This window comes from Ochotona curzoniae, unplaced genomic scaffold, assembly GCF_017591425.1.
Source record: "Ochotona curzoniae isolate NIBS_2020 unplaced genomic scaffold, NIBS_Ocur_1.0 scaffold_3835, whole genome shotgun sequence".
In the NCBI taxonomy this organism is placed as follows: domain Eukaryota; kingdom Metazoa; phylum Chordata; class Mammalia; order Lagomorpha; family Ochotonidae; genus Ochotona; species Ochotona curzoniae.
The window spans coordinates 5,812,657-5,834,371 of NW_024467114.1; the positions used below are offsets into that span (position 1 = coordinate 5,812,657).

Consider the following 21,715-nt stretch of genomic DNA (forward strand, 5'->3'; position numbering starts at 1 on the left):
TTAATGGAAATAAGTGTTTTAAAGCTCCTGATAAATATTACTGACTCTAGAAAGTAATTTATACACTCATCCATAGATTATGGGGTAGCTCTCCTTATCACTCCTTATCCACTCCCAGCTGGTCTCAGACACAGTCTATATTATGAGCTTGAGGATCATTTTATTGTCTTCCCTACACCCCCCTACACCTTCCCTACACCTAAACAGACACTCTGAGGAATAAAAACCGGATCTGAAAGATACTTTTAAATGTGTAGATTAAGTTAAGGCGCTTAGACCTTTTTAAAATTCTGAACCTTTACATCTAAGAGTGTGGCAATATATCTCTACTCAGAAATACATCTTATAAAACATCCCTGAGGAAAAGCAACACTTTCAAATCAGAAAACAAGACCTGAGCAGCTAAAGGCCATGCGTTAGTGAATAAACCAAGGAGGATTAAAATAAAGGAAATATCACCCAGGCTGGCTTCACACCACCAACTTAGTCTTTCCCTACAGGGGAGAAAAAAATCACAGGCTAAATGTCACAGGTGCAATTTGCCATTTACGTTAAGTCTTCCTTAATCTCAGACACCCTAAAAGCCAAAAAAGAAAGGGTTCATCCTAAGGCTCTCAAAACTCATCTGGGGGAATATTAAGTATCTCATGCTAAATGTCTGCCTTCAGTTGACTCGATTACATGAAATTTTAGAACCAGTCATCTATTGGCAAAGAAAATGAAATTGTGTGTGGAGAGGGTGGTGAAGAGGGAAGGAGAGGAGGGAAAGAAGAGGGATAAAGCAAAGGAGAGAAGCAGCAATCAGCCATATTCAACAAGCCTGTTTTCTCTTGAAAACACTTATTTTCTAGAAATTATCAAGCTACATCGTCAATGCAATCTACCCACAGACGGAGAAAATCCCCATTAAGTTGAGAACATGAACCAAGAAGCAAAGACTTTACTCCTGTTTCTCTACAAACATAAAACTAGAAAGAAAAAAAAAAACTGTTAAGTGCCAACAACGTAAAGGAATTCAGCAAAGATCTAAACCAATCTCTTTCTACTCTTTCTACTCCAAATGAAACAATCTCAAGTACAACAGGAAGTTACCCAAGGCCACACAATCAATTAACGACAAGAACATTTCCATGGTAAAATTGCTTAACACACAGCCAGTGCTCATCCCACTCACTATGGTACATGCATAAATACTACACACCTCTCCATCAATTCATGCCCCCTTAACTTATTCATAAAAAAGTTATTTCTTTGAATAATTAAAATGAGACCATAAGCTTTTTAAGCTGTCATAAATTAAGATCAATTCCTTATGCAATATTGAAGAACCATAAAGGTTCTCACATTAAATAATTTTAGAAAAGCAAAATCAAATTTGACCACAAGTCTTCAAGAATCCATAACATTATATATATATAATGTTATAACATTATATATATATATATAATATATATATATGTATATATATATAATATATATAATATATATATAATATATATATATTTACATAAATAAATATATATAATAATATATAAATAAATAAATAATATAAATAATATATATAATAATATAAATAATATATAATATAAATATAAATAAATATATACATAAATAAATATATATAATAATATATATGTATATATATATATATATATATATATATATATATATACACATATACACACATATACACACACACAACCTGTTTAATTCCCTGGGGGAAAAAAAAACCTGTAAGCTGGCTGGATTTTTTTTGTCAAATCACATAGAAATAAGGGTACGTATCTGACAGGCCAGGCCAGAAAACAGAAAACTCAGCAGCTGGCACAATACAATCAAAACCCATTAAACAAACATTTTCTCTTGTATTTGCTTGAATAAAGCCATCTACGAAAGCATAAAATCAAAACCTAAGCATCTATCTGCTTCCATATGCTCTTTGTGTTTCCATCACAACAGCTCCTGAGAAAACACTCCATGTGAAAAGGTGAGGGAGGGGCTGGCAGGGCTGAGAGCTCACAAATGCAGAAGACCAAGCACACTTCATTGAGCCATGGCCATCAATGCGATGGGGACGACGATACGTCACAACAACCATCTGCTTCAATACAGCCACTGTCTCAACAACCACCATGGAGCATGTGCTTGCTGCAGTTTTACTCTGGAGATTTCAATCTCAACATCGCAGAGCCCATTTGTAACTGCTTCACTTAAAACAATGTGAAAGCACTAACAATGTGCTTAAACAAGGATACAGTTATAAAACCAAGCCTCTCCAAAGAGATTCATTCATTGATTCTTCTAAGACTTAGCTAAATGTTAGAATCCCAGACCAGAAGGAAATTCAAAGAATATCCCAATAAAAACATTACAGGTATTGTAATACATTCTGCTTTAAGACTGTAAGGTGTAGTAAGTCCAGAAAAAAAAAAAAGTTTCTGTTCCACAATTGAATTTATATCCTCTTAGAGAACTTGCAACTAATGGGTTCATGAGCTGATGTCTCCGATCATTAGTTACGATCGGCATTTCATGGTTTCTAAATGAAGCCCATTACAGTCACAAACTGGTTTATGAGGCTACATCCTTAATGGCATATATTGCAACTACAGCCCAGTGCTGGAGAGAATAGGACATGCTGAAATTAGCTAGAAGCATTTCTTCAGATCATATACCTTGATGTAAATATAAGACAACTTGTACAACACTTCTTGCAACACACAATAACAAAAAACATATAGCAAACCTATTATCTTTCAATAATAAGGGTGATAAACTAAGAAGCCGTATTTTGTTCTAGGCTATACTGCCACATGAGAAAACCAAGAACACAGCAGATACATTTCATGTGGGATTTTCCTCAGGAAAAAAAAAAATTGCCTGTATTGCCCAAAATAGAGAAAGTTTCCATGTATTTTTTGGATAGCTCTTCCATTTTATTTTTGAATAAGTATTTTGGCTTTCAGAAGATAACTACGCATGATCCAGTGTTTACTGTGGCATTTCAATACATGTGTATACTATATAATGATTCCATTAGAATGACATTTCCATCACTTCAGATAGTTATTTCTTTGGGATAGGAACATTCAGAATCCTTTCAGCTATCGACTCTAAAATGTCAATAACTGTTGCCAACCATAACCATCCTATTGTGTCAAAGGCCATGTTGCTGTTCAACCACCCCTCTGTACCAATTAGCCATCCTTCCTGCAGACCTCAACCCGATGAACCATCTCAGGCTCCAGTAACCACCATGGTTTTGCTCTGTTAAGCATGAAATTGAATGAGAAGTCTAAGAAAAAGCTGACCTCATGCTCACAAAAAAGATGGAGGACCCACTTCTTAACTCACTGGGTGATTCTTTTCCAAAAGGGCAGTTCTTTCCTAATTCAACAAGTACTCATCTTATATCCAGATTCCCATCTCCCACTGTAAGTAATTTTAAATGGCACCTAATGTCACCAAGACTAGACACTAACCAGTAATGCCTAGTTATCACCCAGCATTAAAAAAAATTAAGTGTAACTGAATAAACCTTCAGAGATAAGCCTATGAGGCAGCAAAGGAATCATGAATTAAATTGTACCCCTGCAAAAATTTTATGTTGACATGCTAATCCTTAGGCCCTTAGAATGGGACATTTGGTGAAAAGTTCTTTAAAAGTAACCAAATTCAAGTCATTCAGCAGAGAGCATTGTGATATAGCGTACCGAGCCACTGCATGAGATGCCTGCACCCCGCATCAGAAGGCCACTTCAAGTCCCAGCTACTCTGCTTCTAATCCAGCTTCCTGCTGTTGTGCTAATGTGGAAGGCAGTAGGTGCTAGTCCCTCACACCAAAGACTGAGTTCTACCCTCTTGGCTTCCACTTGGCCCAGCCCTAGCTGTTGCAGGCATTTGGCAGGCAGACCAATTGTGAACAGAAGGTACACATGACAGTCTTTCTCTCCTACCATGTGCCCTCGCTCACAGCACTCAAGCGACTGTCAGTCACTCTTCTTTGACCATCTGGGGTAGGCACACCTCAGGACCTTTGTACCTGCCACACCCAATTCCTGGAAGCTCCTTCCCCAGGTTTCTGCACAGCTTGACCTCTCTGTCTCAGCTACTGTTCAAATGCCATAGTTGCAAAAGTTCTCCCTGTCTTCTGAGATAGTCATTCATTTTCCTAGATTTATCACTGTGGGTCACATATTTGGATAATGTCTGTCTCCTTCTTCCCTAAAAACAGGAACTCACTGTTTTTGTTCTCGAATAAAATCCTGGTGTTTCAGGTCAGATACAACTACAAAAGAGGGATGAATAAACAATTGGTGAAAAAACAAATGACCACTACATGACCCGCATATGGCAAGCGTTACATGGCATTTTGAAAAATAGCCATTAGACAAATTATTCTTAAGCATAGCACATATGAGAATCTGGTTCATGAACCCTGTTTTCAGAGAATCTAAAATGGAAATAAATCAGTCTATGGTTCTAATGTGCAGACAGGTTGAGAAACACTAGAATAAACATTGTAGATTTTAAAAAAGCATCTAGATGAAAATGTTAACGCTAATCTTAGTTTGCCACAGGTGGTCTGCAGGTGATTTTTATCATCTTTTGCTTCTACAAATTCTTCAAATTATAAATTGTGTGTGTGTGTGTATATATATATATATATAAATTTCCAGATACAGAAAAATACAAACTAATAATAAGAAAATACGGATGAGATCACTGAGAGAGGAAAGACACCTTGCAAAGAAAAGATCACCAAAACCTGGGAAAGCTTAACATTTAGAGCAGACAGCTAAAACAATAATGAGTCATCCAAACTCAGAGAAAGAGAGAGGAGCATCCTGGAAGCAGCTCAGAGTGGGATGAGGAGGAAAGATTCTGCTGGTAATTAGATAATTACCAACCGTAACAAGAGATTTAGGAAAACAGGAGAAAAGCCAGATTTAAGCAAGCTGTAAACTGTACAGAATGAAAGCAAGGAAGAGTCTGATTTTAAAGCAAAGCTCAGAAAAAAAATGCTTGCTGAAAAGGTTAGGGGAGGAACTAGGTTGCTTTCCTCCGCATCCGTGGATAAGAAGCAGAATTCACTTCAATGACGGTGAATCACAGTTGTTCCTCCCACCCGGTCAAGGCCATCACCCACTGCCGCAGGAGAAGGGCGTGGAGAAGAATGACTCTTAAATGGCCACGCAGCAAGTAGCACAAGCAAGAGGGTTTGCAAAAGTTGCAGAACCACCATTGAAGTCTCAAAGAACTCTCTTCTTTATAAATGTAAACATGTTGGCCAACTAAATTCCCAGCTCCTACCATAAGAGGGAGAGAGAATATATAACTAAACCCTGTTATTTTGCTGGATCTATGATATACAGAAATATAATGTCGATGATTAATGAATATATTTATACAACTGCACACAAAGGTTGCTCTCTTTATGCAAATATTTATTACATGAACTGAACAATGTCCTCATTTTAGGCTCCCTATACATGAGTAAGCGCTACCTTTGTCACCTGCACTGAAACACATGCCTTCGCTAATGACAATGAAATGTTCTATAGGCAGGCAGGCAGACAGGCATGAAAGCAGAAACAGTTGTAGCAACATGCATACATAATACACTCTCTTAATGATGACCTCTTCAAACATCAAGAGCGCACTAAACAGTGCTAAATGCTGAGCAGAAAGTCACCTCCAGGGATATCTCAAAATGCCAACGGTGCCATAACACTTATACTTCCCTTTTAGATGGCTGCTGAACTCTATAAACAACCATTTGTAGTACTAATTAATTCCAAATATCCACAGGTTATATTATCATATCAGAGTTCAAGAATATCCCCACTTCAGTTCACCACAGCACACGCCAAGGTTGACATATGAGGAATAAAACAATGAACAGGAGCTCTCACTTTCTCTCTCTCCACTTGCATGCCAGTCTCTCTCTCTTTTTCTGTATTTGTTTCTAATAAAACACTTGATTGCAAAAAAACAAGTCAAGCAATAATATTAAAACAATCATATTAAAATAGGCATATGAAACAACAAATTGTACTTGGTGTACACTACACAATGTGAATCAATTTCAAAAGTATTACATTAAATGAGAGAATTCCAATCCCCTCCAAAAATACATACTACCAGATTATATTTACCTGAAATGCTTGAAAATGCAATGGAATCTGGAGTGGCACAAAGCAGCTGTCGCTGACTCTGGGGGTGCTGAGAAAGGGCTGGACCACAAAGGCAGCAGGGAACTCCGTCATGATGACAGCTTCTTTGGGTGCACACAGATGTCACATGCGACCAAAGCATGCATCAGATAGATACAGTGCACTGCACTGCAGACAATCTTCAGAAAAGTTCACGAAAAAAAGAAACCTCAGGCAGAAAAAAAAAAACTATCATCCAGATATGCACAATGAATGGATTAATAACAAATAACTATTAGCAAATGGGTTAATATGCCTAAACATTTTACAATAACACCTGGGTTACATAATTGAGTAAGTCTTGAAAGAATGCAAAAGAGGCCAAAAAAAGGAGGAGAAAAGGCAGAATTAAGGCCCATCAATTTCTATTCTAATTGTCTTTGTTACTTATTGTTTTCTCAACAGCACAGCTTGGTCTTTTATTTTTGAAGTTTTCCAGCTTCTAGTTTAAGATGTCTTCACTCGGCCACTCTGCATCTATACTCTTTAGTCTCAAAACCGTATGGACGCAGCCCTAGGTCCAGCACCTGTTTTGTGTGTATATAGTACAAGAACCACAGCCAGCTCAGCTTGTTGACAACAAATCCTCCTGATAGAATTGGATGCAGCCAGAGTTGGCTCACTCAGCCCGTCAATAGAGCTTGGGAAGAGTTTGCCAGATGACAGAGACCGGGCCAGCCACTCTGCACAGCCTCCCTCCTATCCCCAGGACAACTCACTAGGCACCTGCTTACCCGTGTGTGGGTAAACCACAGGACAAGCCTCTCCTTGTACAACATGTAGGGAACAGCTACAGTACAGGAGATGAAAGATCTCTGAGAACATGAAACCATCTGAAAACAAGTGCCTCCTGAACAAAAAAGGAGCTGCTTGGTGCACCTCATGAGCCCATAAAGATCCGCTGTGGAGCGTGATGACCCACCAGAGGGTTCTGCACAGGCCGAGAGAGGTGGGCTCAGGGACAAGCGAGGTGCCTGCAAATGAACGCACCCCAGCTCCACAGCATACCAGCTTTGTCGTCTTTGGCAACTTACTAATTGCATTTGCACCTCAGCCTCCTCATCTCTAAAAGCAGAAATGGGGATTGCTGGGAGGACTGCAATGAATATAAGCAATTCACACTCAATGTTCACTCAATGTTACTTGTTATCAAGAAAATCACAGACAACTGAAAAAATGTTAGAATAAACTAGACATCTCCGTAAGACAACAGACATACAATTAACTTCCCAAAAGGAATCGTTCTGCACCATATCAAGGACCAATCAAATAAAAGATAAAATGCTAGTGGGAAATCGCCACATAAAACAGACACAAAAACTGTGCTAGTGAAAAATGCAAAATGCAACAATAAATGCTGAAACAGACTATGTCCTTCATGTGAAACAAATACTGTAAAGATGGGGGCTTTTTTTTTTCAAATACATGAACATACTTAACAGGATCCAAGAGACACTTTGAAACTCTGCAAAAATTATTCTGAAGTTAAACTAGAAGAATAAATGGGTGGAAACTATTGAGAAATCTTTGAATAAAAGAACAATATATAAGTCCACAAAATAAAAGTCTGTATGCCATCTTGACACAAAGTATCAACAGTATAAAAACAGCCCTAAAACTCAAATGTTCATGTGTACATATAGCACATTACATATAACATTATATAGACTCTATATTTTACATATGTGCACATTCATCCTGCATAATACATTTCAATACATATGCTGTAATATATATATATGTATATATATTCACGAGCATGAGTATGTGTGTGTGACATAACAGATCCACAGAAAAGCAGGTCAGCACTGTGCTATGCTGAGGAAATCTGCCACCTGCAATGCTGCCATCCTACGTGGGTGCTGGCTTATACCTGCACTGCTCTACTTTCAGTCCAGCTCCCTGCTAACGGGCTGGGAACGCAGCAGAAATGGTGCAAGTTCTTGGACCCCTGCCAAGCACGTGGGAGACGCAGAGGAAGCTGCTGGCTATTGCACCTTCCTCTCAGTAACTCAAATAAATAAATAAATTCATCTTTTTTAAAAAGAATCTTTTTTAAGAAAACAATTTAACAAAGAATGAGTTATGGAGTTTTGACAATGCTATTTACCTAAAGTCGATATTCAGAAAACACAGTAAGATTTATCAAACACTAATAAAATTCTTGCTGATTCAAAATATGATAATAAGTTCACAGCACACTATTAAAGCAAAAATAAAATTACCAGGCTACATTAGGTATAATGTCCCCATTTCATAATCATACTGTAGATTTGTAATGAGACATATACAAAGGATATTTGATAGATACAACAGAGCCAGTGCAACCTGCAGGTTAAGAATACAGGTTCTAGGAATACAGCCTGGCTAACAATTAGCTTGGGAAACATTAGGACCAAGCTCATTACTCTGATCCAAGCTATTTCCTAGCATGGATTGTTCGGATGCCTGAGAACTATGCAGTAGAAGTCTTCATTAACCTTACATTTCAAATGGCTATTTCTTTCTGCTCTCAATTTTAGCATGTTACATAAAACACCAAGGGCCTTTGTTGTGTGTTTATATTATAGCAATCTTGGAATAAAGTAAAAATGACAGAGTGAGAAAGAAATGGTGTGAGACTAAAGCACCAAGGGTGAAGATCTGTGCTTGAAAGAGTACTACACCTATAACCTTGAACTTTCCCTCAAACCTGCTGCGGTACCATGGGCACTCCTCCATTCCACAGGTGGAACCCACACCTAGCAGGAGCTCTGTGATGTTCAGGGTAAAACAAAGCAGCTCATGACCCTGTCCACCTCATCAGATGCACTCTGCCCCCTACCACTAACACAAACCTCTTATACCTGACTGAATTTACAGTGTTTTAAGCTCACTATTGGACTCCCCCCACAAAGTCTTGTGGAAGAAAAACACATCTCCTTCCTTTACTAGCCCTCATGTGATATTCTTTCCAAAGAATTCATCTCCCTAACTCACACTCCACGACCATGTCTACCTCCCAAGAATCAACCAGTCTGTTTATATTTACGGAACCAAAGACCCTACATCATTGCTTTTTGCAGTCATGTGACATGCACAGTTTCAAAAGTCTTTATATGTGCAACTTTTCTGCCCTCCACTTGAACAATGTTCAGAACCAAAAAGAAGTCTACATTTAAACCACTTTGTTCGCCTGTTATTCTAACCTTTCAAAATCATCTTGTATCCCAATTCTGCTTTCCAGCTCATTAGGCATCCTTCCCAACTCTCTGACTTCACAAGGTCTGATTATGCCTTCTCAAAACCAAAGTACTGTATTAAACGGTAACCGTGCCACAGCAAAAGGACAGGGATGAGATACTACCCCCAAAGGTATCACACTGGAGACCTTCTTGCCACTTCCAATAGTCAAGAGTCTGACCAGCACATCACCCTCTGTCACCTGTTCCTACATCTTGTCCTTAAGAATACAACAATCCAAGTACCTTGCTACACCTGGGGAGCACTGTGCTCATATCACACTCCAGAGTTACTAGTGTCTTTGCCATCAACCTCAAGGCAGCTTCTATTCATCCGGTCTCCTCCGGGGATGCCATCCTAGCTTCACCCTTAAATGCTGCTTTCTCACTCTCTCCAGCTTGCTTCTGAAAGGCTGGCATCTCACTCAGCACGTTGCTCAGCCTGCTGCTCTCACGGGGTGCTCAGAATTCAGGCCATCTATCAACACTGATGGCGTCAACGACCTCTGATGGGTCACGGCTCCCAAGATGCCTCTGCACTGCACACAGCTCATGCAATTGTTGCTAGGGGAGCACACCAAGACTCATCCGAGACTGAAGGCATTCTGTTTTATGTTTCTCCACAGACTCTTCTTTCTCCTCTTTGTCACCCCTTGAATTCCCTATGTCACTGGAAGTTCATTCAACACAACAAAAACCTACAAGTCATGATAGCCTGGAATATATCCGAGTCAAAAAACAGATCTCTTAATGGCTGCCAAGTCCATCCCCTCTCCTCCTTGTAGTGTGAGATTTCATGAGACAAATGCACGGTATAAAGTTAGGAAATGCTAACTGAACTCCCCCCCCCCAAACCCACATATGAATGGTCAATGAGAAAGAAAAGATTATAGTAGTACTACCTTGAAATTTCAAAAACATTCTTAATACAAAGCATTTTAATTCAAGCCCCAGAATTCCCAGTCACATTGTACTAGCATCATTATTTTCCTCTGCTAAACACATGAAAGGCTTAATTTATTATAGGAATGAAATAATAAACTACGTATCAAGCATTCATTTTTAAAACATTAAAATTCATTCCTATTTAGCATATGAAGGGAAATGAGTCCATAGATATTTTATAGACTAAATAATTGCTTCCTCTGTGCGTCCTTATGTCAAAACACACAGGCAAGAAAGAACCTAGTGAAACCTGTTTTCAATAGGTTATCCTCATGATGCTAAGAGCTCACACAGCAAAAATCCCCACAAATGCAAGGAAAAAACAGTGAGATGGTGGGTGTGCAGTGTAGTGGTTGGGGTATCCACATCCCGGACCTGAGTGAAAGGGTCGAGTCTCAGCTCCACTCCTGATCCCAGTGTTGTGCTAATGCACGCCTGGAGGAGCAGCAGGTGATGCTCATAGTCAGGAGATGAGAACTGCCTTGCAGGTTCCTGGCTTCCCACTAGCCGAGCCCTAAGGACTGCAGGTGCTTGGGAAATAAAACAATGGTGAACAGCTGCCTCTCTTTTTCATTTAAGTAAATAGATTTATTTTAAAAAGTGCTACATGACATGAGAAATATTAGAGAAATGTAAATTACACTAATGAGATAGCGTTTTCCACTGTCAAATAACAGTAATGAATAGTTTTCAGTTTTGGAAAGGGTATAGTTTACATTCTTAAAGATAAGAGCTCTATTGCATGTATTCTATCTTTGACATTCAGACATTTGATATTTGTTTTGAAGGCAAGAGAGGGACAGAGAATAAGAGAGAACTTCTATCAACTAGTTCACTCCCTATATAGCCATAATGGTTGGTGCTGGGTGAAGCTGAAGCCAGGAACCAGAGGCTCTATTGGGGTCTTCCATATGAGTGCCAGGGATCCAAAGACTTGAGCCATGTTCTTGCTGCTTTTCTCAGGCCATTAGCTGGATAAGCAGCAGAGCGGCCAGGACAAAAACTGATATAAGGAATGCCAACATCACAGGCAATTGGTTTACCTACAGGCATCCCTCAACACCTACCTCACTGCTTACTAGAGCATTTTATACAAATCAAAATTAAAAACCTATTTAATCATAAAATTAAAAACTAGCTATGTGTTCAAAATTAATTATGCTAATTAATTCAACAACCTTTTATTGAGCATTTACCACCAACAAAGCACTGTTCAAGATGCTAGGGACATATGGTTTATTTTCTAAAAGAAAAAAAAAGTACTATCTTTACTGAGTTTACCATTTATTGAGCAAAGTGGACATTATAAAAACAAAATTAAAATGTGCTATAATTACAAATGATGCAAGAGCCAGAAAGAAAAATAAGTGCAAAGCTAAAGACGGAAGGATAGGGACTTGCTGAGAAGATGACAATTGGGAAGAAACCTAAAGTGCAAGAGGAAGAAAGCCAAGTAAATGAAGACAGGAGCTTCCGGCAGAGGAAAGAGCTTGCAGATTGGATGGGGAGACTAGAAACAGAATGAAAACCAGGGAGTGTCATGGCTTCACTGTTTCCCTTCTGTTGGGAAGGGTGGTGTCAGGAAGTTGGGCGTCAGGACCCCTACTTGGGACATGCGGGTCAGACTCCCATGCCATTCTCTGAGGAGTTCTCCCTTACAAAAGGCCAACACTGGGACCCTCCTGCCCTGTCTCTTTATCTTCTCTAATCTTTAGCCTGCCACCGTGTGATGACCCAGCATCATCCATGTCAGCTCCCAAGCCTCCAAAATCATGAGCCAAATATATTTCTGCTGAGGTCCGAGGTATTCTATTACAGTCACACAAAACTGGGATAAGATTGTAGCAAGAATAGCATCGGAGGCTTCCTGGAGGAGTCCTATTGAGCCTTGTAGGCCACCATCAAAGATGAGCAATGTTTAGACTTATAGAGTGAAGGGTTGGGGCTTTTGTTTTTGTTTTACATACATTTTAATGTGGTCTTGTGCTGTGCTGTGGGATCAAGATAGGTAGTTACAGCAGTGGCGCAGACAGGAAATACTGGATACACAGGTGGGGTGGTCCAGAAGTGGCAGGCAGAGTGCTGAGCAGTTGACACACACAGTGAAGACAGGGCAGAAAAAGATATTAGCGAGACTGCATGACTTCTGGGCTGAGGAGGGAGGAGATGTACTAAATGAAATGGGGAAAATGACCAAAAAGTGGAGCTGAGGCACAGGCCAGAGGATCTGCTTAGGACATGTCTGATTTGAGGAAACTATCCAAGCGATGACATCGCAGCCATGCTGGAATGACCAAGGCGAGGGATGTGGACTGGAGAGCTATCCACAGGGAAGGCGTATTTAAAACCAGCATACTGGATGACCTCATCAAGAGTGTGGAGGTAAGAGAAAATATAAGGGAGCCTAAGATGTAGCCCAGGAACTTGCCAGTATAACGCAGTCAGGGAGACAATGAAGAATGAGCAGAGACTGAGAATGGCAGCATCAAGGGAAACGCTTGATTTCCCTTAGGATCTTACGGTATGGCATGCTCAAAGTCAAGTTTCTGTAGTAACGCAGCAATCAACCAGCTCCAGTGTTGCATACACACACACACATTCCTAGAAAACAATGTCGGTAAACAAGTTTGCCATCCCACATCCTAGCTCTTTTCCCTTCAATCCATCCACTCAGAAACACTGTTCATCACTTACATGGGAATAAAAACTAAGTGCTTGCCAATCCATTAGCTTGATCCTCACACAGCTCTCACATGGGTGAGGCAGGAATTACTATCTTCACTTTGAGACAAGGAAAGCTCAGAGAGTGATTTGCTCAAGGTCACGCAAACCACTGGCAGGGCTCAGACCTGAAGCTGTTTTCCTGTCTTCACTACCACATGAACTGCAACAGAAGGACTCCGCAGCCGGGGCCAAAGGTAAACAGCAACCCCCTCCCCCTCACACTGCAGTCGCTTCCATCCCAGCACTGATGGCAAATGCAATTACATGATGTGTGGTTTCGTTTTCAATCTGCCCCCATGAGATTATAAAGCTCCAAGTAGGCAGGGACCATATGTTTTGCTCATCATTTTACTTTCAGTCCTTGGTACATAAAGACATAATAAATGCATATTAAATATGGGGATATTACATACAACTCAGATTTTAAAAGGCAAAAAAGGAGAGAATATTATCCATGGTTCCTTCAAGGGGAAATAAAAGGCAACCAAAACTTGACTAGTGTTTTCTGACAATAAAGAACCAGAGTCCAAGACACTGCTGAAAAAAAAAAAAAACCTGTGATAGGAAAACGTGCCACTCTATACTACACTCTGCTATTTCCATCCCTTGTGCTAAAATACGACACTTCACAGATCTGTCAACTCTTAGTTTTACATTGTAAATATTGACGGTGTGAATACTTGCTCACATTTGCCTAACATATGAGGAATGGTTCTGAGCCTAACAACTCGAAATGGAAAATTCACCTCCAGAGGCAAAACAGACCAGATTAATTATGCTAAGGCTTAAAAACAGAGGCCAAGCCCAACTCCTTCAGTGACAGTGTGGTTTTAGGTTCTGGCACTTCCATCCACAGCCAAAGATCTTCAGACACTTCCCACACAAAGCCATTCTTTTTCTCAACCAGAAAACTCACAAGTCACAGTATATGTGTGACCTTGGAAGTCCACACTTTACCTTCTTATGAAAAAGGCCATACAACAAAATTCTACATCCCCAATGCCTCACTTCTTAGGTAGCAATACTCCACTCATCCTCATCTCCCTACAGGGACCACTTCAGTGCAAAGCACAATGATCCACTTGTCAAATTCAGTTCTTTTCAATCCTCGTGTTATTCGGTTTTTTCAGACAATGATACACAACTTCGTCCTTGAAGGCTTTGCTTTCTTTCCTCACATTTCTCCCATTCTAGCCTTTGCTTGTGCATCTCTTGACTTCTGCCCACTGAACACTGGTTAAACCCAGTTCACATCGTTGGCCTCATCTGTTCTTATCCTCTGTGACTTGACTCAATCCAGTCTTTCATTCCAGGGACTCCAGCCTAGACCATGGCCCAGAGCAGCTACCTAAAGTCAACCTGACCAGGAACAGGCTCCTCACCTTACCTTCCTCACACTCCTTCTCAGAGAGGTGAGAGGAATGACCTTCTGATCAAAGCCAAGCTTTTCATTCCCTCACCCTCTGCTTACCATCATGTCCATCTTAGGACATCGAGCCCTCTTCCCACCTTCATTGCTACTCCTTAACTGAGGTTCTGCCATCCTTCATCTGGATTGTCACAATCACCTTTCAAGAGATCTTGCCTCTCCATTCACTGCTCTTGTAATAATGTGGCCTCCCTTCTGTTGCCAAGTGAGACTATATTTTATTTCTTCTGTTTGTAAAGTACTTCCATTGCTCCAATTACCCATCAAATGTTAGAAGTGGGATAGAAGGTCCATTATGATCAGCCTCCTTCTGCTTCTCCAACCCACCTCTCATTAAGTTCCTCACCACACATGATGTTTCTCTCCACCTATACCAATTAAAGTGCAAGGTTGACTTGTCTTCTTGCCCCTTGTCCAGTCTGTGCCCTACATCTGAAATGTCTTTTCTCGAACTAGCCCATGTTCACACCCAACTTGTACCTACTTGGCAAATTTTTCCACGTGTTTCAAGTCTCAATCACCTCTACAGGGTCTTTCCTGATCCACCACAGTGGGTTTCACTGTTCCTTCTCTTCCCTCAAGACACCGAATTATTACACAACAATTTCTGCTTGAGTGTCTGATCATACCTACTTACTCCAACTGTGATTTTTTTACTTCATCATTTCACATCCTCTGACATGTTTTTCTAGAACGTAAGCAGAATCGATGATGGTGGAATAAAAACTTTAGGTGAAAGTCATCACTCAGTAAAGATTTACAGAGCTCAGTAGAATCCCATTATGCAAGATTTTACAACAGTGAAAAATCAGCTCTTTCATGATTTAATTTACAAAATTTAAATAATGCATGTATAATTCACTTAGTTCTTTTCTTCTGATGCACTCTATCTTCTAATACTTTATTGCATTTGGAATCATCTGGTACCCTTTATTTTTCTTCTCCCTCTAAGAGCCCCATTAAACCCTACTATTCAATGAGTCAAAAATTCCATTCCAGTTATTGGATAGACCTATCCTATGAATTTCAGAAATCTCACTGTAGACCATTCCTAAAAAAAAATCAAGATGTAGCTTCCTCAAGGTGATGACAATCAACCCTCACAACCACACAGATTGCTCTTCCTTTAACTTGCATGAATTTCATCTCATTCTCATAATAAAAACAGGCAGGTCAGTTTTATAACATTTTACAAGTGAAAAGCAGATGGTAAGAAATTCAGAAAGGACTGATCCTTTGAGTTTTCCCCCACAAAAACCCAGGCAATTCTGATGGCCAGTCCTTTTTATATTTCTTCCTTTGAATGACCTTTGCCAGAGTCACAGCCTACGCTTGTCCTTCATCTGCTGGTGCACTGACTGTCACCAAACCACCTCTTCCTGTTTGTGCTTCCCCTCCGCTCCACATTCCACAGCAATCATTCAAAGATTGACATAGGAAGCTGCTGCTTATAAATTTCACCCCAGCATTCAATCCTCTGTAAAAGTCTGAGTGAAATTTGGAGCCCTAATGCATTTGTCTCTCTGAAGGGCCTTTTCTCTGAACTCACACAATCATCATTAGGTTACTCTCAGGCCAATCTACCGTGTTTCTCTCCCTTTCAGCGCTTTCCTCTAAAACCAGGCAGGGAAAATGAGAGTCTTTGTAACTTAAACATGACAGCTTTTATAAAAATACTGATAAACGGGAGTGAGACAAGCCACTGCAGGAAAACAAAGCTTAGAATGACCTACTGATTCTCCTTCCCTCTTCAATATTCTCTCATTTTATCAAGAATGGGCTTTGGTTTCCAGGCTCAAGCCCCTTCACTTAAACAGCCCTCATTCTTTCTCCACCATACAATGTTATCCTTACAGGTGGCACCTATCTCCTTTAATGTTGCAAAAGAGTGTAAAGGGATGAGTGGACAGAAGTGATGTAGACTTGGCACATTAACTGTTTTTGCTCACTGGTCTGGTTCACTTTTCCTTAGCTAAATATCAGACCACAAGACTAAGTTCAAAAGTGAACTCTCCCCAGCCCCAATATCTCTACTTTCAGAGCCACAAAGTCACTTGCCCTTCTGTTTCCTTCTTATGAACAGTAGCACAGGTGGCCGGCACTTGCATAATCTCACATGGGTACTGGTTCTAGTCCCAGCTGCTCCACTTCTCATCCAACTCCCTGCCAATGTACCTGGGCAAACAGCGGAAGATGGCCCAAATCCTTGAGACCCTGCACCCATATGAGAGACTTGGAGGAAGCTGTAGGCTGCAGGTTTTGGACCTCAGCTCAGCTCAGCTCAGCTCCAGCTGCTGTGGCCAGCTAGGGAGTGAACCATCAGATGGAAAATATCTCTCTCTCTATCTCTCTTTCTGCTTCTTCTCTCACTATAATTCTACTTTTCAGATAAAAATAATTTTTACAAAAATGTGTCTCAAAAAACACAACCTATTCTGTAAATTAGTTCAACTAGTCAGACCAGCTGCCAAGAAGCACATTCAGGGAGTGGAAGTCGAACTTAGCGGTGAAAACACCCTCATGCTACACTGGAGCAACTGGGTTTGATCCTAACTCCAAGTTTCCTGTGAATGCAGACCGTGGAAACAAGGGTTACGACTGAAATAGCTGGATCCCTGCTCTGCACATGGGAGACCCGGATTTTATTCCCAGCTCAGGGGCATTGAGGAAGTGAGCCAGCAGATGGAAGTTCTCATTCACTCTGCCTTGCAAATAAATAAATAAATTTTCATAAGCAAATAAATTTTTCTGGAGAAGTAGATTCAGCCCCTAGAAGACTACTAGGCCTCTCTTATTTCTAAAGACGTCTCCAACTCCTCATGAGCAGTCTCACAGCTGTCACCAGCAAAATGACCAGTGGATCTGAGCACTGCCGGTCTTTCTTTTTCCCCCATGGGAAGAACAATACTTTCCTGGGCTTTTGGTTTTATTTCTATACAGTAAGCAACTATCATGTACTTCACGACATAGATCAAGATGTATTGGTTGGTTAAAGTTAGAGAGAACCTTCCATCGACTGGGTCACTCCCTGAAAAGACTGCAACGGCAAGGACTGAGCAAACAAAGCCAGAGGTGGGAACTCACCCGGGGACCCCACATGGGTGCCAGACATCCACCTAATCATCTTCTCCCGACCTCGCAGGCGCATCAGCAAGAATCTGGATTACACACAGAGCAGCTGGGCTACATCAACATCACATACACACACAGTGGTGCAACTTGCTGCACCACAGCCCAGGTCACTCACCATTTTTAATAACAGCCAGCCACATGTAGGCTTAGAAGCATAAATAAATGTCCTAGATCATCTTCATTTCAGAGGGAAAAGTTAAACTTGAAGTGTCAAGGTATAAACCACACACAATTTCCAAACCAATACAAGAACTGCAAGGGACACAGCTTTTTCGAACCTTTAGGGTATGTCACACCTTTGCCTCTCTGTGTTTCCTAGGTTAATTTAGACTCTTACTCTGTTCTTTCTGGGGATGTAGGTTTATAATACATGCTCACAGGCCCAGCACAATGGCCCAATGGTTAAATTCTCACCTTGTAAGCACTAGGATCCCATATGGGTGCTGGTTTGTGTTCCAGCTTATGGTCTGGAAAAAACAAGTGGAGGATGGCCCAAAACCCTGAGATCCTGCACTCGAGTAGGGGACCGGGAAGAAGCTCCCGGCTTCAGTTCAGCTCAGCTCCAGCCATTGCGGCCATTTGGGGAGTGAACCAGAAGATAGAAAACCTTTCCCTTTGTCTTTCCTTCTCTCTGTAAATCTGATCTGCCTTTCCGATAAAAATAAGTAAATCTTTAAAATATATATATGCTCACTTAAAGAATTAAACTAGTTACCACCCTACATGCCTTTCCAAAAACAAAACAAAATTCATTACTAAGAACAAGGTAAGGGCCCGGCGCGGTGGCGCAAGTGGTTAAAGGTCCTCGCCTTGCACGCCCGGGATCCCATATGGGCGCCGGTTCTAATCCCGGCAGCCCCGCTTCCCTTCCAGCTCCCTGCCTGTGGCCCGGGAAAGCAGTCGAGGACAGCCCAAAGCTTTGGGACCCTGAACCCGCGTGGGAGACCCGGAAGAGGCTCCTGGCTTCGGATCGGCATAGTATCGGCCCGTTGTGCTCACTTGGGGAGTGAATCTTCGGACGGAAGATCTTCCTCTCTGTCTCTCCTCTCTGTATATCCGCCTTTCCAATAAAAAAATAATAAAAATAAATCTTAAAAAAAAAAAGAACATGGTAAGAATTACAACTTTTCACTTTCAGAAAAAAATTCATTTTACATACAAGCCCAGGGAGCTGAACGGTGAGAACATCCTGTCACAGCTGCTCCAATTCAGCGTGTCTGAAAAGCGGCCGCAAGAATGGCTCATTCCCAGGTGACAGGTAAAGTGGGGGATACAGATGAAGCTAATGGTCCTCAAAACTGTGAAAGGAAGCACAGCTGTGTGCAAAGGGCTTGCCCTGGCTTCCCCCAGTACCACATGGCTGGCTCTCTACCTTTGACTTGGTTCTGTCATTTCAGTCAGTCCTGGGACCTGCCGGGTGCGAGAGGAAGAGGAAAACGCAAGTCTGACCCATGCTTGGTGGAACAAGACATCCTGTGAGAAGCCTGCACAAGACTCTCCAGTTACAATGCCACCTACAAAGCCAACAGCCTGGTGTTTATTTCAGGGAGGCTAACTCATGTTTGCTCCTTGCAGTGAAACGGCCCATCACCCTGCTTCCTCCCACTCTTCGCCCTGACAGCACACACGCCTCATGGCCTCCTCAACTCAATCACTCAAAGTAGGTCAGAAATGCTGTTTCCGCCCCTCTTCGTTGATTTTTCATTAAGACGATGCACTTTCTGGAACACTAAAGGGAAAGAGCAACACTCAACAGAAGGAGCCTCCTTTCTCTGCTTCTTGGCTGCAGGTCAGGAGAACCTCCAGCTGCCACAACACGCAGCAGCGGCCGGCTTCAGCCAGGTAGAGCGGCACCTCCCCAAGACGCAGCTGGCTCCTCTGCTCGGCTTTTCCACACCACCAACCCGCCCCTTCCCCGCGGACACCCTCAATGCACATCCAGAATTTGAGGGGAGGATAGCAGGTGCCACCACACGCGCTGGCTTGGCAAATCTCCGGGGCCTCCGCGAGGAAGCCGGAGGAAGCCGTCGGCTCCTACAGGCGGCGGGTGGAGGAGCGGGAAACCTCCCCGCGTCCCTGTGGGGCGCTCTGGGGAAGCTGCGAAGAGGTGGTTCTCCAAGCTCCGTCGCCAGGGCTTCCCCAGGCTCCCCTCCTTCCTGAAATCGCTCCCCAGACCCCAGCTCCTGTACCCCGGCTCTCCCAAGAGGCCGCCGCCAGGTCCTTCAGAGCCCCCTCCCAGCCCAAACCGAGAGGCACCAGCCGGTCCCCGCCGAGCCCACCTCCCCGCCCCGGGCCCGACAAGTTGAGCCCTCGACCCGCGCGCGACAGCCAGGACCAGGGGGCGGCCGCGGAAAAGCCGCCCTGCGCGCCGCTGGCCCCGGCCTCCCCGCCCCGCCGCGCGGCAAACTCCAGGTGAGGGACCCGGCGCTGCTCACCTCCTGGCAAGGAGGAAGCGGGCGGCCGGAGGACGAAGGCAGGTCCCCAGCCCAGGCCACCCGGCAGCCGGCGAGCGCCCAGCAGCAGATCCAGGCGGAGCTCCAGGGCGGCGAGCGCCCGCCGCGGGCATCCCCGGCCGGCCGCCTGCGGCTCCTGCCCCGCGCTGGCCTGGGGGCGAGCAGCAGCATCTCCGAGCCGCAGCGGCCGCCGCCGGCAGCGGAGCAGCCTCCCGGCTGAGGCGGTAACCGCGGCTCCCGCCGCGAGGGCTGTGGGCTCGGTGGGCGCGAGGGCTGTGGGCTCGGCGGGCGCTCGCTCGCCCCCGGCCGGTCCGCCGGCTGACAGCTCGGCCGCGCTCGCCGCTCCCGTCACGCCGGAGGGAGGGACCGCGGGACGCGGGCGCGGCGCGGGGGCGGGACGCGGGGCGGGGACGCGGGGCCGGGAGCAGGTGGCGCCGAGCGGGGGCTGCGGCCCAGCAGGGCCGGGCTGCCGAGGGGCCTGGGCCGGCGACAGGGCCCTGCGGGGCCGCCGAGCCCCGGCGCGGCTCTCCGCCCTCCGAGTCCGCGGCGGAGGGCGCGCGGGAAGGGGAGCTGAGGCAACGCTGCTTTCTGGCGGCGGGTTTTGAGGTGCCCCCTCCTCGACGCCGCTCAGCCCGCCACACCGACGCCCCGAAGAGGAGCGGGCCCAGGAGGCGTCGTGCTGGCTTTGGTTTCTAGGCTCAGGGTCTGCGCGAAATGGCGGGCAGGAAAGAGGACTGAGGAGGGGATGTAGCGGATGACTCAGTTTCTCTCCTGTTTGAGCAGCAAGCAGGGGAGAAAAAAACAAAACTCGGACCTAACGCTTCCCTCGAGGGACAAGGATCTCCACGACCCCATCTCGAACTGTACTTCAAAAGGCATACCCATTTCTCGAGACATCATCCAGCGACATCATCTCGGAACATTGGTTATAAATTGACCTGGGTTTCTCTGTGGCAGCTTCTTACATCCATTTTTCCTTCTTTCTTTTCTTCCTCTTTTTTTTTTAATTGATTTTATTTGAGGAGAGAGGTCTTCCTAGGCTAAGCCAAGGTAATGCCAGGAACAGCTGGGGGCCTCACACATGGGTGCCAGGGGTCCAAGCCCTTGGGTGGCGAAAGGTGAGCTCAGTGCTCGCCCACCACCCCAACCCCAGCCCGTGTGGGAGACCGAGATGGGTTTCCTAGCTTGTGGCTTGCGTCTGGGCCTGCCTCGGTCTTGGCTCTCTCTTTCCGGCTCTATCTCATTCTCTGTGTCTGCCTTTTGAATAAATAAATAAGAAAAAAAGAAGAGGCAGGATCTTATCCCACCACCACAATACAAGATGTAAACATCACAAACAGTAGCTAACACACACAAACATTACATTACCCACCCCTTGGCATATGTCTTTATTGTCTATGATGCTTTTACAGAATTAAAACTATTGAATCATGTGGTGTGTGCAATTTTAAATATTGTTTATGAATAGCATACAAAAGCCTCCAAACATTTTATACCAATTGTTACCAGCAGTTTATGAGTATACTTCCACATTACTCTAGATTACAATAATTCAAATAGTTGCCATGTTGAAGGGAAAATATTCTTGGTATTTTA

At 43.4% G+C, this 21,715-nt stretch overlaps 1 protein-coding gene across 2 annotated transcripts in view; it reads right to left on the reverse strand.

Moving 5' to 3' along the window:
• The window catches only part of ELAPOR2 (endosome-lysosome associated apoptosis and autophagy regulator family member 2), a 110,960-nt gene extending 90,513 nt beyond the window's left edge, over positions 1-20,447 (reverse strand). The window contains exon 1 of one of the 2 annotated variants that reach the window (XM_040964631.1): positions 20,102-20,447. In XM_040964631.1, coding sequence (XP_040820565.1) covers positions 20,102-20,290 — 189 coding nt within the window. In that variant the 5' untranslated portion in view covers positions 20,291-20,447. The remainder of the gene's footprint in view (positions 1-20,101) is intronic. The other variant, XM_040964632.1, reaches the window with a different exon arrangement.
• Between the last annotated feature and the right edge of the window lie 1,268 nt (positions 20,448-21,715).